At 40.2% G+C, this 19,047-nt stretch overlaps 1 protein-coding gene across 3 annotated transcripts in view; it reads left to right on the forward strand.

Annotated features, from left to right (window-relative positions):
- The window catches only part of LOC146775835 (NACHT, LRR and PYD domains-containing protein 12-like), a 497,684-nt gene extending 481,321 nt beyond the window's left edge, over positions 1 to 16,363 (forward strand). For all 3 annotated transcript variants that reach the window (XM_085637540.1, XM_085637541.1, XM_085637542.1), the window contains one exon: positions 13,825 to 16,363. In XM_085637540.1, coding sequence (XP_085493666.1) covers positions 13,825 to 13,915 — 91 coding nt within the window. In that variant the 3' untranslated portion in view covers positions 13,916 to 16,363. The remainder of the gene's footprint in view (positions 1 to 13,824) is intronic.
- Positions 16,364 to 19,047: the final 2,684 nt, after the last annotated feature.

Below are 19,047 nucleotides of genomic sequence, written 5' to 3' on the forward strand. Positions count from 1 at the left end.
GATTGGTATGCGACCAGTCCGCGACTCCTGCTCCCGCGCATTCGCGACACATGCGCATTACGGTACGAGATGCTGCGCGGTGGCGGATCCCGCGTGACGTCATATACGTGCGCGCTGGGGCGCGACTCCCGCAAAAAAGTTTATGTTCCAAAATAATATGTATGTGTCTTTAATATACATATTAGGGCAAGAGATTATCTAAGATAGTAATAAAAATAACATATTTGTACTTATAATAAACGTATATTATTTTTAAATATATTTTCGCGAAGTCGGGTGCATGCATCGTGAGTGCAGAGAACCAGGTCAGCAGAGGTGCTGTAGAGCCAGAGAAACCAGGTCAGCAGAGCCGTTGTAGAGCCAGAGAACCAGGTCAGCAGAGCTACTCTAGAGGCTGAGAACCAGGTCAGCAGCGCTGCTGTAGAGCCAGAGAAACCAGGTCAGCAGAGCTTTTTTAGAGGGAGAGAACCAGGTCAGCAGAACTGCTTTAGAGCCAGAGAACCAGGTCAGCAGAGCTCTTTAGAGGGAGAGAACCAGGTCAGCAGAGCTGCTTTAGAGCCAGAGAACCAGGTCAGCAGAGCTGCTTTAGAGCCATAGAACCAGGCCAGCAGAGCTGCTCTAGAGCCAGAGAACCAGGTCAGCAGAGCTGCTCTAGAGGCAGAGAACCAGGTCAGCAGAGCTGCTCTAGAGGCAGAGAACCAGGTCATCAGAGCTGCTCCAGAGCCAGAGAACCAGGTCAGCAGAGCTGCTCTAGAGGCAGAGAACCAGGTCAGCAGAGCTGATTTAGAGAGAGAGAACCAGGTTAGCGGAGCTGCTTTAGAGCCAGAGAACCAGTTCAGCACAGCTGCTCTAGAACCAGAAAACCAGGTCAGCAGAGCTGCTTTAGAGCCGGAGACCCAGGTCAGTAGAGCTGCTCTAGAGGCCGAGAACCAGGTCAGCAGAGCTGCTGTAGAGCCAGAGAAACCAGGTCAACAGAGCTACTGTAGAGCCAGAGAACCAAGTCAGCAGAGCTGCTTTAGAGCCAGAGAACCAGGTCAGCAGAACTGCTTTAGAGCCATAGAACCGGGTCAGCAGAGCTGCTTTAGAGCCAGAGAACCAGGTCAGTAGAGCTGTTGTAGAGCCAGAGAACCAGGTCAGCAGAGCTGCTCTAGAGCCTAAGAACTAGGTCCGCAGAGCTGCTCTAGAGCCAGAGAACCAGGCCCAGGCTACGACTATACCTACAAGGATAACTGGTATCCCCCTCAAGGATATCTCCCTTTTTTAGGGGAAGGCCAATGGAGACCACCACGGGGTCGAGGCAATTGGCCAAGAGGACCACCGAGAGGCCAACAGAATCCAGGGAGCACGAACTGGGACAGAGGCAGGGGGGCGATCCCCAAACAGGTCCGGTTTCAACCAGAGAACCACGGGGAGATCTCCACGAGACGCAAAGTATATCGGTGGTGAATTCCAATATTAATCCAGTAGTCAACATTTCCACATACACCTTGAATACAGAGGAGCAATCCGTTCTTTCCAAAGGGTTGTCATTTGTTCCTACGGCCCACCCCAATGCTTTCAATCTCAAAACAGAACTCCATGGTTTCTTTCGAAAGATCCGTCTGAGATATTTCTTTAAGAACTCCGATGACACTCCCTCTAAATCTATCACTGGACTACGTCCTCCATCTAAGTTCGTACCGCCCACTCATACAATGAGTAATAGAATTTTGGCGTATGAGAACATGGTTCTAAGTGATGTTAACAACCTACTGTCAACCTACAAGCATACGATACCTAACACGAGCAAAGTTGAGAAAGCGGCCCTTCAGAGTCTCAAGAACAATAAGGAAATTGTTATTAAGTCTGCTGACAAGGGTGGGGCGATAGTTGTTCAGGACACTATGACATACAAATCTGAAATCATGAGACAACTTCACGATGGTGTCAGCTATTCTTTACTCAAGTCTAATCCCACTAAGGATTTGGCGGAGGAAATTCACCACATCACTCTTGAGGCATTAGACTCTGGTTATCTAAGCAAATTGGAATTTGACTATCTCAATCAGAAGAACCCACGCCTACCCACTATATACACCCTACCAAAGATACATAAGGACCTTCTTCATCCACCCGGCCGTCCCATTGTATCCGGATGCGGTTCACTACTAGAACCTCTCTGTAAATATATTGATTTCTTTTTGAAACCACTGGCTGAGCAAACAACGACTTATTTACGTGATACCATGCAAGTAATTACCATCATTGACCAAAAATCTTTCAACCCCTTGGAACAATTACTTGTCACCTGTGACATCGTATCACTTTATACCAGCATCCCTCAGGAACCAGCTTTGAATGTGATGAGAGAAGTTTTGAACTCCAGACCAGCACCAATGAGGGTACCCACGGATTTCATTATTGCACTTCTTGCTATTGCAATGAAAAAGAATTTTTTCTATTTTCAGGGAAACTACTACATCCAAAGGAAAGGAGTAGCGATGGGAGCTGCATTTGCCCCAGATCTGGCGATATTGTATATGGACAATTTTGAACAGCGTCATGTCTTTAACAACAACCCCTTCTCCAGTAAAATAGATCTATGGAAGAGATATATCGACGATATATTACTGATCTGGAATGGCGATATAACTCAACTTAATGTATTCCATGAATGGCTTAACCAGTGTGATCGGGACATTCAGTTTACTATCCAGTCGGACCCCCTGGAGATACCATTTCTGGATCTTAAAATTTTCAGTGAGGATGACAAGCTGTGTACGACCCTGTACCGAAAACCCACTGAACGGAATTCACTTCTAAGATACAGTAGTTACCACCCCCGAGGTTTAAGAGACAATTTGCCGGTGGGTCAATTCTTACGGATCCGTAGAAATTGCACCAAGAGGTCTGATTACCTAACGGAATCTGAAGATCTAAGCATCAGACTTATCTCAAGGGGATATCCAAAGCGTCTGGTGAAAAGGGCCCAGAAGAGGGCGTGGTTCAATCCACGGGAAACCTTACTAACGGCCAAAGAACCTGCCGCCTCAGCCCATCAGAAAATGATTTGCGTCACAACTTTCTCAACTAGAAGCAACGCAGTGAAGAGGATAATTAACAAACACTGGAGCCTTGTGTCATCTGAGATTGATCAACCATCGTTACCTATGCATTCTTTCAAAAAAGGAATGAGTATCAAAGATCATGTTGTCCATTCATTTCTTGAAGACCCAGTGGAACCAACTATACAGTCACTGTGGAACCTGCCACCCATTATAGGCCATTTCAAATGTGGATCTTGCAAGGCATGTCCAACAACGATTCAAGCCAGAACTTTTGCGTACAAACATCATGTTGTCACACTTGACTCCCACACTAACTGTAACTCTACTGACGTTATTTATGGGATTCTTTGTCCATGTGGCCAACTGTATATTGGCCAGACACAACAGAAGATAAAAGTGAGAATACTACAGCACCAAAGCAGAATAAGATGCCAGGTCATTGGGGCGCCTTTAGTTGAACATTACAAACAGGTGGGACACCGCCCAGACCAAATGCAGTGGATTGTGTTAGAAAAAACAAGACTGGGGCCAAGGGGAGGAGATATATCCTCTATACTTACGGTCAGGGAGTGCAAATGGATGATTCGTTTTGATACAATCAACATGGGTTTAAATGAGCAGGATCTTAGCAATGCTCAGCTAGCCAGTTTAAACACCTAGGTACCTTGGGCTCCTGGGCTTCTCTGGGTTTTGCAAATTAGCCTGATGCTGAGTTAGACCTCTTAATGGACCAATGTGGTTTCCCTTTAGATCTATGTACTAGCTCACAGTACAACTCTTTGTATTTCACCTATGATCGTTTCGTGTATATATTTTGGTTTTCAGCAACATATCGAATTACCTACAGATGTCTATTGTCTTCAACTATGGACCCTTCCTTTTACCATCTCTGGCATGTTTCGAAGGCCATCAATATGTGTCTATATATATACAGTCTATCTGTGTTTACATTGCTGGTCATATGACTATAATAACTGTTGTTGAGTTCATGTTTACCCATGTACCCATTGCGGCAAGGTTCAGTTATTGTTATTTTTTCACTTACATGACAATTGATGTTGGGTTCATGTTTTACCCTTGTACTTTATGGCACGATGTTTCCTTAATCAGACCTATCATGTTCATTCATGTACATGTCCCAACGATTTAATATGACACTTTTTGCTCTAGTTGTAATTGTGTAAAATATAACAATTTATGAGCCCAATAACATCGAATCACCAATAATGCGGTTCTTCCCCCCTGGATTACCATAATATTGACTTTCGTTGAAATCGTCTTGAGAAAACAACTCCCGTTGTCTTTCTTCTAACACATTTTAGACCGCAGGCATCTAGCGTCTGCGCCGCGTCCAGCGTCACGCGGAGCGTCTGCCTATTTCCGTGCTCAAACAGTGCAGTCTCTGTGACCTCCCAACGAATTACGAGGATAGTGGGTGTCGCTGCCTCCTACGGTAAGGGTTATCCCTCTCCCCTGTACTGTATGCTAGGTTGCCGAGATATTTTCCGCTTTTCCGGCAGCCAGCCCATACTGTTTAATGTAATTCCCGTCTTTGGCGGTTTATTGAGTTAACATTATCCCACATCCGCTGACTTGCCTAGCATGTAACGGTGGGTTCTGGTATTCAGCTGACCTGACTTTTTTCATGTAACTTGTTGGCTAAATAATTTTTATCTTCTCCGTTGACTCCCTTTTGATAGGGGTCGATCATTAGCACACTTTGTAAAGCAATGTCGTTTGGTGACATGGCGTGGTTTCTTTGCTCTTTTAGCTGTACTTCTTTTAGGCTGGGGTTTTTTAAGACTTTAGTTTTATTACTCCTCTATTTTACCTCTAGAGACTGGATTCACCTGTGATTAATTCCATTGTCGCCTTTGAGAATGCGCCATGGCGTCTGATTCGGGAGATATTATATTCCCCGACTACTTCGAGACTGGCAATTAAGTAAGTTATTTTTAGTGAATTAATTTTTGAATCCCATATGTGTTTTATGGATCGCCACTAAGACACCTTATAATTTCCCTCTAGGTGTCACTCACTCTACCCCCTTCTGGAGCTCACCAGCCCTTGCGCCTTCTGACGCCAAGAAGTTATCGATTACTTGCTCACCCCTGTTTTGGGTAAATATGGTTACTTGCCCCATTTTGAGTCCCTTTGATTCAATCCATTTGGGATTTCGAATTTTTTTAATAATGTATATATTTCTTTAGGTGCCACTCCCCTTGTCACACTGTCTTTGTCCTGAAGAAGACCCCGTTAGTAAGGAGCAGACTTACCTACCTATGTCCAGGGGTCGAAACGTCGACAATACTTCATTGCCAGTACTGCCAACAGTGTAATGTACACTGTGCTTTTGTTTGTACATGGTTGTTGTAAATAATTCTATTAGTCACTCCAATGAGTTTGATCTGGATGTTCATGGCTTGAAATTGTTCTGCCTTGCAATTAAATTGTGACGTGTTTATAATTTATATGTCACTTACCCCCCATACCTCACTCAAATCACCTTCTACCTTTTTCCCTTCCTTGGCACCCTGCACTATTTGATCAAAGTCTATTGTATTTATTAGCAAATGTGTACTTTCCCAAAGTGTGATTAAATAACACTTCGGCAGCTTTCTTTGTATTCTTTTTGCATTCTTTTGTGATTGCTCTTGCGTTTGTTTTTAAAAAAAAGTTTGTATATCCTGGGACCCTTTCTCCCTTATACAGAGAACCAGGTCAGCAGAGCTGCTGTAGAGCCAGAGAAACCAGGTCATCAGAGCTGCTTTAGAGGGAGAGAACTAGGTCAGCAGAGCTGCTTTAGAGCCAGAGAACCAGGCCAGCAGAGCTGCTTTAGAGCCAGAGAACCAGGTCAGCAGAGCTGCTTTAGAGCCAGAGAACCAGGACAGCAGAGCTGCTCTAGAGCCAGAGAACCAAGTCAGCAGAGCTGCTTTAGAGCCAGAGAACCAGGTGAGCAGAGCTGCTTTAGAGCCAGAGAACCAGGTGAGCAGAGCTGCTCTAGAGCCAGAGAACCAGGTCAGCAGAGCTGCTGTAGAGCCAGAAAAACCCGGTCAGTAGAGCTGCTTTAGAGGGAGAGAACCAGGTCAGCAGAGCTGCTCTAGAGGGAGAGAACCAGGTCAGCAGAGCTGCTCTAGAGCCATAGAACCATGTCAGCAGAGCTGCTCGGCAGCCTAAGAACTAGGTCAGCAGAGCTGCTCTATAGCCAGAGAACCAGGTCAGCAGACCTGCTGTAGACCCAGAGAAACCAGGTCAGCAGAGCTGCTTTAGAGGGAGAGAACCAGGTCAGCAGAGCTGCTTTAGAGCCAGAGAACCAGGTCAGCAGAGCTGCTCTAGCTGACACTGACTGACTGACACTGACAGATTGACACTGAGTGACACTGACTGACACCGATTGACTGACACTGATTGACTGACACTGACTGACACTGACTGACACTGACACGGATTGACTGAATGACACTGACACTGACTGACTGACACTGACTGACTTCTCTCTACTACTCACTCTCTACTACTCTCTACTACTCTCTCTCTACTACTCTACTACTCACTCTCTACTACTCTCAACTACTCACTCTCTACTACTCATTCTCTACTACTCACTCTCTACTACTCTCTACTACTCACTCTCTACTACTCTCTACTACTCATTCTCTACTACTCACTCTATACTACTCTCTACTATTCACTCTCTACTACTCACTCTCTACTACTCTCTACTACTCACTACTCACTCTCTACTACTCTCTACTACTACTCTCTACTACCCTCTCTCTACTACTCACTCTCTACTACTCTCTACTACTCACTCTACTACTCACTCTACTACTCACTCTCTACTACTCGCTCTACTACTCTCTACTACTCACTCTCTACTACTCACTCCCTACTACACACTCTACTACTTGCTCTCTACTACACACTCTCTACTACTTGCTCTCTACTACTCGCTCTCTACTACTCTCTACTACTCACTCTCTACTACTCCACTACTCTCTACTACTCACTCTCTACTACTCTCTATTACTCTTTCTATTACTCACTGTCTACTACTCACTCTCTACTACTCTCTACTACTCACTCTCTACTACTCTCCCTACTACTCTCTACTACTCACTCTCTACTACTCTCTACTACCCACTCTACTACTCTCTCTACCACTACTCTCTACTACTACTCTCTACTACGCACTCTCTACTACTCACTCTACTACTCACTCTACTACTCACTCTCTACTACTCACTCTCTACTACTCACTCTCTACTACTCACTCTAGTACTCACTCTAGTACTCACTCTCTACTACTCACTCTCTACTACTCTCTACTAACTCTCTACTACTCACTCTACTACTCAGTCTCTACTAACTCTCTACTACTCACTCTCTACTACTCACTCTACTACTCTCTACTACTCACTGCTACTCTCTCTACCACTCTACTCTCTACTACTCACTCTCTACTCTCTACCTCACTCTACCTCTCTCTCTACCTCTACACCTCTACCTCTCTCTACCCACACACATATGCACATGTATATATGCATATATATGCATATGCATTTATATATATGTATGTGTATATATATATACATACATATATAAACATATGTATAATCTGCATATCTATATAAATACAAATATAAATGCATGCATACATATACATATACGCATACATATGCATGTTATAGACATGAAAGTTTGAAAAACACTAATACAAGCAAAGCTAAAAAGCCACCTAATTACAAACAGAATTGCTTTACCTTAAACAAGCATGAAACAAAATTACAGGAGTGAACCCATCAACCCAGTTGAGACCGGGTAAGTAATGTATCAAAACAATAATGTCTCAACTGGTAATCATTTGTAAGGACCATTAGATAATGTACTTGAATCTAGTTTACAGGGAAAGCAAAACAAGGGAGACCAAGGAAATTGGAAAGGGCAATATATTATTCGCAAGTAGTTTAAGCAGCACTACAATACAAATATATTGAAGTAACCAAACAGAACCAAATGTGCACTGGTCGTGTTAGTGACAGTGAACGGCGCAGTGACACAAGTGATATAGACAGCGTGAAATGACAAACAACAATAAAAAACACTGAATTATAAAGGGTCAAAATATATACAAATCAAGTCAGTAGAAATACAATTTCAATCTTAATTACAAATGACCCTATAAAGGTCACAATTAACGCTGATAAGTCGACGGCGTTTCGACCAATCTAAGTAATGGTCATCATCAGGACTTTGGTTACAATTTTCTTAAGTAGTGCTATGTGAAAAGAGAAGAAGGGAATGATTTAAAAGAGGTGCCCACGACTTGAAACCAAGCCAAAAAACCCAGGTTAGTAAATAAAAGGTACCTGGCAATGCCGACTATAAAAGTCACTGTTCCGAACTGTAGTCTGTCGAAACCACTTTGAAGACCACTAAAAGAATATAAAAAGTAATGTAAACAGAAAGAGCGAAAGTAAAACAGCCTTGAACTATTGACATGTGTATGCCCTACAAAGGTACCTGTTATTATTATGGCTGGAAAGTAAATGTATATGGACCTTTTTCCGCGAGAAATGAAAGTAATTCAGATCTCAATGTACTTATTAAAGGCATCATTATCCATAGTGCCTCTATCAGGATAAACTGGAAATATCAATCAAAGGACATAAATAAATTGTCGAGGCGATGGCAAGCGAATCCTTTATATAAAGGGGAGGTTGAAAACCTAATCGTAGATGGGCAACAAACTAATTATAAACAAAGCCAGAAAATGGTCATAACGAGTCGCGAGTCATATATTAAATGACTTTTACCCGAGTGTAACTTAAACGAGCGCGAGACCTATTGCATTTTTCAATGCTTGTTTACTTTGGTTCCATCAAGAAGGCATTCAGATGTGTCACACATTTGCCATAAATTCAGAATGTTAGCACTCTAGTTGCTCATTAGATCACTGTAGTAAAGCTACTGCTCACCAGGAAAGTCTGCTGCTGATATTCAAAGTGCATGTTTCAGTCTGCATGTCAGAATTTTTTAATGTAATAGAAGAGGATTTGAGAAGTCACTCAAAATGTGCCCTAATTTTTCTTTCTGCAGGACTAATCATACTTACTATGGCAAAATGAACCCCCTCATTTTGTTCCTTTTTATATTAAATGTTTTAAGAGTTACCACTTTATTCCAATCAAGATGGCTTCAGGTGTGCCATACATTTGTCATAAGTAGGACTGTTAGCGCTCTAGTCGTTCTTTAGAACACTCTGGGAAGCTGCAGTAGAACACAAAGGAATCAACTGACAGTCTCTGCCGTTGTTGGATGTACATGTTTTACTGAGAATGTCAGACTTCATTCTTACATGACTGAGAAAGATAATCTGAATTTACAGAAAATATGCTCTCCGGTTAGCTTATAGATCACCTTCCAAACCTCTGTGGGAAAAGCATGAGAAAATATTTTTCTCTCAAACATGATTCATGATATCCCAGCAGAAGGTTTTTTCACATGGTAAAATCACCTTAGAACACACCACAATTCCTAAAATGAGTATGGTGCCATCAACCAATGATTTATATTGTAACTAAAGTCTTAAAACCTTCTATTAACTGCAATGCTTTTTAATGAGGTGCTATCATGTATATTGGTTCCAAGATGGCTGCCAACACTTCTTGGATGAAGTGCTGACAGCCAATCAGATCTCAGGATGAGATGTGTGATTAGGCTCCGCCCAGATATATATGTGATTTTGATTTTGATTTTCTCCTATGGGAAATTGCATAGGGAAAACATGTTTTGGGACCCCCCTTTTTTCTCGGCCCCCGATACACGAATCATCCATAGACTTTCAGGATAGGAGCGGACCGGAGCTGGCCAAAAGTTTTGAAAATTTCGCGTAGATTCGTCAATCAGCACCAAAGTTATTGGGAATAGAATGTTGCGGATTTTCTATGGAAAATAGGTCCTAACTATAACTATCTACTGGCGACCGCCAGTAGGTAATATATATATATATATATGTATATAATGTAACACAATCCCGATAATAATAGAGGCTGTCTAGCCGGGCGGTCCGTGCTGGGGCAATCGGCAGCCCCAAATATGTAACGCCAGCCAATTTCAAATTCGAAATCAAAGCACGGACACCGAGGAGAATTGCAATATGAGTCGGTTTAATCGCTGCAACCAAAACAACGCGTTTCAGCTTTCGCCTTGTTCACGTCAAGCGTACAGTGATTTGAATAAAGTTTAAGTATCTTACAAAATGATTGACACAAAGGAAGGGCTACTCACAACATAACGGTCAGGCTTAGGAAGAGTGGCAGCCATCTTAACACTGTAAAAATTAAATAAACAATGCTACTGCTCAAACCATGTCAGAAGATTTAGACAGAAATAAAAATCAAAATCCAAACCAGACAAACGAACAAACCAGCGCCCCAGTGGGCGTAATGCATCAATCAATAATGGATTAGATATATCACATAATGCCGTAGATCCGTAATGTCTGCTTACAAATCAAGTTGCAGATATAGCCCAAGTGGGCCAGAGCAGCACCCTATTGTCCATGGAGATAAAGTATATACATAACAACATAATTACTTGAAATCCACAATGACCTGTTCTGCGCTTCGTGGCCACTTCCTAGAAGAATACAATAAAATGTGTCAAAATCTAAAATTACAGTTAACAGCAATCACAAACATTTACTAAATGCACAAGACAAAGTCATTCTATTTAGTCTGCAGGTGTACAGATAATTCCTCACTGGAATTAAGCCCTCTAGGAGACATTGTATCAAAGTTCACTATGTATCTGGATTCAAGTTGTCTGAGCTGGAGTAGTTTATTACCACCCCGTACATTGTCAAAAACTGCATCAATCACTACCATCCTAAGTGCTCCCTCATCCTGTTGATGTTGCTCAAAAAAGTGTCGGGCCACAGGGTACTGCCTGTTATTGGGCGAATGGCCCTGACATGCTCAAGTACTCTCTTCTTAGCACGGTGGATAGTACTGCCTATGTATGCTTTTTTACATGGGCATGTCAGGGCATACACACAATACATAGTATTGCATGTGAGGGCTTTCCTGATCTTAAATTCCTTACTCATGCTGGCAAATTGTACTCCAATGCAGTCTGAGCTATTTTTACATGCTTTGCAGTTCTTGCAACATCGGAAACCCGGGCGGCCGCCCATATTAGGTTTAGGAGAGTCAGTAATTATGTTAGGGCTAAGCTCATCTCTGAGCGATTTACTTTTCTGAAAAGTGACTTGTGGATGGTTTTTAAGATGTTTCTGCAAGTTGCTATCAGTGAGCAGTACATGCCAATACTTGTTAAGAATATGGCGTACGTCTTGTGCTTGTCCTGAATATTTCGTGATAAAACGCAGATTATCAGGTTCCACTGAATGTTGACCAGGATGTAATAGGTCCCTACGTGCCATCTTATCCACTCTCTTACAGGCCTCATTGATGGTTTTATTTTGATACCCTCTGTCTTTGAAACGTTGAATCATTATGTCTTTTTCTTTGAGGAAACTGTCTTCGGAGCTACAGTTGCGTTTCGCACGCAAGAGTTCTCCATAGGGAATGGTATACACTAGCTTTGGAGGGTGTGCACTGGATGCATTCAATATACTGTTCCCTGCAGTTTTCTTGCGATACAAATGAGTATGCATATATTGATCTTTGATTTCTACAACAATGTCAAGAAATGCAGCGATTAAACCGACTCATATTGCAATTCTCCTCGGTGTCCGTGCTTTGATTTCGAATTTGAAATTGGCTGGCGTTACATATATATATATATATATATATATATATATATATATATATATATATATATATATATATCTCAAATAAAAATAATTAGACAATTTACATGATTATTAAACAATGGAATAATTATTAATTAAAATACATTGGTATTTATTTATTACTTTAATTAACTTCCCATACTATACCCCTACAAACCTAGCAGCCCACACTTAAAATATTATTAAATTATGTAAGTATAACATAATTTACATAATTGATAATCAATTAACTAATTATTGGACAATAATTATTTGTAAATTAATTAATACCTAATTAACATCCCACCCTATACCCTTACAAACCTAGGAACCCACAACTAAACTATAGCTAAAATGAATCAGAATTACATAATGTACATAATTATCAAATAATTAATCATCTATAAATAATTCATTGCTAATTATTACCAAACTTCCCACCCTATATCACTACAAGCCCAACATCCAACACCTAAAATACAACTATTTCATAATACTTAATTTAAGTAAATAATAATCAGTCAAATAATTCTCTAATAATTAACTGTTAATTAATACCTTATTTAACATCCCGTCCTATACCTACAAACCCCGCAACCCACACCTAAAATATATCGAAACATATAATTATCACACAAGTTATATAATTAATAATCAATTACATAATTATTAATATATTAATACTTAATTAATTTGTACTTAAATAACCTCCCACCCTATGCCCCTACAAGCCCAACAGCCTGGAAAAAATATAACTACAAAATAAAATAATAAAATTATAAAAGATTAATAATTAATTGTTAATGAATTAATACTATTTCCCCACCCTATGCCCCTTCAAACCTAGCAACCCGCTACAACACTATAAATTAGTGTTGGTTATCAAATTAAAAATCACTTAGAATTGCAAACTATATTGAAAAATATTATGAACCATTATACAAACAGTAACACATCAATTAATATATGAACTAAAACACATTAAGGTAATTTAAAAACAGTATTTTTTACAAATATATTCTTAAAAACGGTATTAATAACCACGATATTCTTAACAACAATATTACTTACCTGAACAACAATATTTCTGCATCCCAATTTTTTGTAACACTATTTTTTTTCCTGATATGTCTGTCTCCTGATATTGGCAACTCGATATTTTGTCCAAATATCAAAACGCACACCACATTGCTCAGCCAAGGGGAACTTCATCAAAACCACACTACCTGTTGATGCTCAGCCAGCTCACAAAGCTTATCCCCGTGATTGAGGTGATGTCTTCGCCACTCCATCTTCACTGGATTTGCAGATACCCCGATCTTGTTATGCCTGTTGTAAGGTTAATGGGGCCATTTTGTTATTGAAAAGAAACCAGGTAGATTTAGGCTCTGGTGGCTTTCTTGGAACAGGACTGAATTGTCGACTGAGCATCTGACTGGTGTCGGGTGCAGATACGGGGCATGTGGTGACACCCCCAGATCCAGTGTGTGTTGACTGTGCAGCTTGCCAGCCTGACAGGGGATGGGTGACTTTTACAGATATAGACCATTAAATGGATTAAGGCAATTTTGTAGTTGCGACTTTATTTCCTTGCCCTCTACAAACCAAACCATTAAAACATGCACATATGCTGATTCATTCCTTCCACTTGCTTTGGGGTGTTGTAAAAAAGAGTTGCTGTTACTCAGAATAATTGTACAACGTTTATAGTTCCTTAAATGAGTCGGAATTTCGCACTGAAGAAATATGGAAATGTGGCTGCAGGTGATATGAGATTATCAACAACAACTCCAGAGCTCTATCACCATTTCCTCACTGTTCCCTTCATGTTAGCCTCCCTTGAAAAAATAGAGCTTTGTAGAGATGGTTTAAATGAGAGTTAATCTGTTTCTAAAGTACCCTAATGACCTTTAAACTAGATGACTTTGTAGTCCAGAAATATCCAGTTTGTAATCTTCAATGTTCTCCTTTGACTCCTAGGCTGGGTATAAATAACTTCACCACAGAAATGGAAAGGAAACTGAAGAACCTAAGTTCATTGCGACCAGGACTGGAGATTGTTATTGGCTGATCCTACAACTTTCTCATATTGAATATTTTACAAGTTCATATACACGATAAGCCAACTGCAGTCCAGTTTGTGGAGAAAAACACTGAAATGAAACCTTGGACAAATAAAGATAACAATAGAGGTCTGCAGTATTGCATTTGCGCAATGAGGATTTTCAGACCCAACTCTGATGCACTTTTTAGGAATGGCTTTCTCAGACACCTTATCTTGATATAGACATTGTTGCTAGGACAGCCCTGAGTAAGAAAGAGAGACAATAACAGTTAAAGATGGTTACTGATGGAAATTGTAGATGTTTGAAATTAGCAACCACTAAACCATCACTTAAAGACCTTTCGCAGATAAATATTTGAGTAGTCAAACCCATTCTAGGCCTGTGGTTTTTAACCTGGTGTTCCCTGGTCCCTTGGATGTCTACAGCGCCTACTGTGACTGTTAAGAAAATTCAATAATATTAGCTTATTAATAAAGTCTACATACATAAAAAAGTAAAAATGTAAACGCAGATTCTAAAACTCTGTAAAGGTGAAGGAATTTGAAATTGGAGGATTAAAATTAATTTGGTATCCTTAGCTTGATTTGCAGGAGCAGCACAAGTACAGCAAATAGAATCCAGTATTGACAATTGCTGTCCTCAAATGAAGCACTGGTATTCGCAGAGAAAAAGATAACATGCTTTAGGAACAAAACAGAAAAAGTGATATACTAGAGTCTAGCAAATCGAATACATTTTTTAGAAATAAAACCACACCTTGAAAAACTCCAAACTTCCTGTTAAAATATTCGATTTTCGCATATATTTTGATTGTGAATTAAATAAAATATGTCATAATTACTGAGTTTGTATTTAATGCATGCTTGTTTCTGTATTTTTATGTATTGTTTTGAGTTTCAAGTCAGAGAAATTGATTTGGATGAGGACGCCCACTTCAAGTAGTAATTTAGTCGGGGTCCACAGAAGCCAAACAATTAAACACTTTTTATTCCCTTAAAAATAAACACCCAACCATCCCTAACTTTGCTATCAAACCCCCATTTCCTGATGCAGGGCAGAAACTGCATCCACTATGTAATGACAACAGACAATCCTGTGATCGACTTGGTCCTCTCTGCAACTTCTAATATTTTTATGACGGTGCTTCTCAGCTCACTTTACATCCTAACAACACATGTACTTTGCAGACACTGTTCCTCTGTGGCGCTCTTCCTACTTTAAAGATTATCAGCAGCTAATCCAGATGTGTTACTCCAGACCTCAACTACTCCCTCTCACCTGAAGTGTCCAACTAAGCTCCATTCAAGTGGTCCCCAGATGCCGTATGTAAATTCTTGAGAGTCTTGTTCGCCAATCACTGAATCAAGATTTACCTGTATTAGGTTGACACCCAGATCAAGCTGAAGGTCTGCTTTACTAATACCTCAAGGAATTCCCTTTATTTTTCCATGCTTAGTTGTCGAGCATATACGCTGTATCGAACTTCTCCTAGCACCCTATTATGAGTCAGGCAGAGCAGTATCCCCTAGATCGAAACTACTTTGTCTGTTTATGGTTGGCCCAGAGTTCTTTAATCGTATCATCAAAGTGCGTAAACACTGAGCCTATCAATCATCAAATAATATTTAGTTAATTAAAACCATAAACAACAGTCACAGAAACTACAATTTTGTGGGCTAAATAAATTCTAATCCCCTGTTTATAACCATCTCAGTGTTATAAACCCAGAATAACAACATTGCATGGGGAGTAGTCCTTTACCCAAAGACACAAAGATATAGAAGGGTCAGGATAGAGGACAGCAATGATCCAGTTTTATTGGCCTGGAGATCCAGCCTGCAAAATCTAAGGAGGATTGTACAGGGGGCTGCAGCCACATAGGACCTTGAGGAGGGGGTGGAGGAGTGTCATAAATCAAAAAACAATTGCAGATCCAATTTGAAGATTGTGAAAGAATCGTGTGTTAATCCAGGTATGCTAGGAAGTAATGATTTGCAATACTCGATTTGTAAACTCACAAGTGGTGCAATAACAAATAATATTAACGTTTAAGAAAAATTCTGAAGTCAGCATGATAATTTAAAGTAAGAAAAAATTATAGATTAGAGAGCGATACTTTGTGATTCAGTGTATATTCTCATTACATGCAATGTTATTTTGTGCTAACAAGGAAATTTGGAATTATTAAAATATTTGATGATTTTAAAATCTATTGCAAAAAATTGTACTATGTGTGGTATATTTTCTGGAAAAGGGATTGTTGGAGTGTGAATATGTTTCTGATATGTTCAATGATTTTTTATTATATTTGTAGCTATATTATGTATGAATAATTTGACTGTAACCCTGAGAAAGTTCTTTAGAGAATGAAACTTGTTAGCTACTGGCTACAAGCTACTGTATGGCAACAAGAACCCATGTATGAAAACAATAAAAAAATTATGCAATTTGAATTGTGTATTTCTTATTATTAAATGAACCATGATTATGGACTTGTATAGCTTCCTTGTATAGATTGCTGAGCAACAAGTGCGTGAATTTACTTTACTGCATAAGGGAAACATTTCTATGTTGCCCTTTAAGTGAAGAGTGTGGTGTTTAATCCCCTTGTGCTTGAGCTTCTTTAAAAATTCTAACTAATATGGTACATGAATAATATGTGAGGCTTATCTCTTTGCCATGATCGGCAACTGTAAATCATTTGTTAACCACTTCCTCCACGAATTTCAATTAGGGTTTTGAACACCGCGACAGCCCTCTTACGAATAATAAACAGGGCCCCCCGGACAATGGATACTGGAGACTCATGTGTGCTTATAGTGAAAGACATTTCAGCAGCATTTAACACTGTCAACCATGAGATGCGCATCCGAAATCTAAAAGACCACATGAGCATTGAACTGAAAGTTCTTTAATGGTTCAGGTCATACTTGGAGAACCGTTCAAAGGAGATCAAAACAGAAAACGCACTCTCCAACTCAAAAAAACGTATTCCAGTGAGGTCCGCAAAGCTCTGTTTTAGTTCTTTCACTGTTACCTGGAAGCCTCTAAGTGACCTACTTAAGAACTTTGACATACACTATCACCATTTTGTCTATGACAAATGAATATACTTGAAAGTTTTCTCCCCAAGCTGACATCTTCAGACTGACTGTTGTACTTGAAAAATACATTCCACCACCTAAAAGTTACACCCAGAAAACCACATTTCTTCTCCTCTCTACTAACACGTTAGTCAAGGATTGTACAACCTTGACTACCAAATCCCTAGGCTTTACCCTGGATAGAAAACAAAATTTCCGTAACCATATAATTGTGACTATAAGATTGGAATATTACCTTCTTATAATCATCTGAGGTATAAAACTCTTCCTACCTGCCTAAGTCTTGAAGACAATGATAGAGGTTACAGTGCTATCAAGACTAGACTATGGCATTGCCATTTCAGCTGGGATCCCCAACACTCACACTGCCCGATTAATTCTCTCTACATGCTGTTCTACATCTTTCCATAAGGAATAAATGGTTTGACCACAATACACCGATTTTGGTTTCTTTAAACTGGCTGCCTATGGAAGGGAAATCTATGTTCAAAGTTGCATGCCTAGTACACAAACTAATCCAATCTTACTACCTTGCCAAGAAACTGAAGTGCTGCGTAAAATCTTGATTGATGAAGAGTGCTAACTCACTACTGCTTGCAATCCCAGCTTCAGGAAAAAAGAACTCTGAATTAGCCTTTTTCCTGATATGCTCCAAAACGTAGAACTTGATAACCCCAAAAATGCAAATGCTTTCTTCCATTTTACTGCTTGAAAGACAGCTCAAAGCCTTTCTTCTCATTAAGTTTCTTCCCAACTACAGCCCTACACAAAACTGACCAGCAGGGATGTCAATGGATTCAATCAATCCAGCCCCCTCTTTTTTTGGCCTAGAGTTGTAGACTTGGATTAACCTCCTCCAAGACTGCACGTTGTTGGCCACCCCAGTAATCATGAAAAAGGAAGAGGAGAAGCCTCCCTATGTCGGAGCTAGGATGGGTGGGTACACATTTTTGCTTAATTGTATAGCACCATCTACACATGATATTGATATTTGTACTGAGTTTTGATCTCCCCTTCACCAAGAGTATGCTCTCTTATAGTGGGCCTTATTGTTACATGTGTATTATGTTGATTATCTACTCAGTTCCTGTGTTTCACTTGTTATTCTACTGCTGTGTTATGTAAAGTGTTCTGATGCTCTTGTGCCTGGTACGGGCTATATAAAAACATTAATTAATTAATATTGAAGGCATTAGAAACAATAGCTGGCTTCAAATGAAATTTAAAAGCACCTTAACAAAATCAAGTGCTATGATAACAGTAGTTTGTTGTTGGATATGTAGTCAAGTCTCTTTGTTATCTTAAACTGTGGATGTGTGATAGCTTTGGTGTTCCATGTGATTCTGACACCCTCAACCATCTGTTGAAGAACTTACGTGTTCATTAAGATCAGATTTTCTCTCAGTAACAACCCCTAATTTTTAACGATGCCAACTAGGGGCGGGAATAAAAGAGTGGCCTACTAGTTAGGCATTTTTACATTTTCCTTTCCACCCACTCCACATCACGGCACTACACATAGTCTACAAAAAGTGCTCCTACGTACCTCGCACGTCCCAGCACGCCTCAATCCATAGAGGATTGAGAGGAACCCCATTAATGAAGCTTGCCACCTAGAGGCAACCCTGGTGGGTGAGGGGTCTCTAGAAAAAAGTATTTTTTCTAGAAAAAGGGTTACAAAGAATTCTCGTTGTATCCTATCTATTCCCTAAGGGCAGTTTTTTTTCAAAATACTACATTTTTGTCAGACTATGTATCAATATAAAACACACGGTAAGCACACACACACACACACAAACACACACACACACACTGAGAATCAAGCATCATACACTTAGAAAACACCCATAAATATTTATCTTACGGGGGCGTGGCTAGCAAGCCAAGATGACGGACACAAGACTCTAAAGCTCCGTGCCCACACCCTTGATTATCCTGAAAAATCAGAACTATCCGGCCCTATTGAACAACCGATCACGGTGAGTATTTGTCTGGTGCAGATGTAGCAGCTGAGTGTCGCCGAGGGAATCAAT

The sequence above is a fragment of the Triturus cristatus genome, chromosome 12 (genome assembly GCF_964204655.1).
Source record: "Triturus cristatus chromosome 12, aTriCri1.1, whole genome shotgun sequence".
Classification (NCBI taxonomy): Eukaryota; Metazoa; Chordata; class Amphibia; order Caudata; family Salamandridae; genus Triturus; species Triturus cristatus.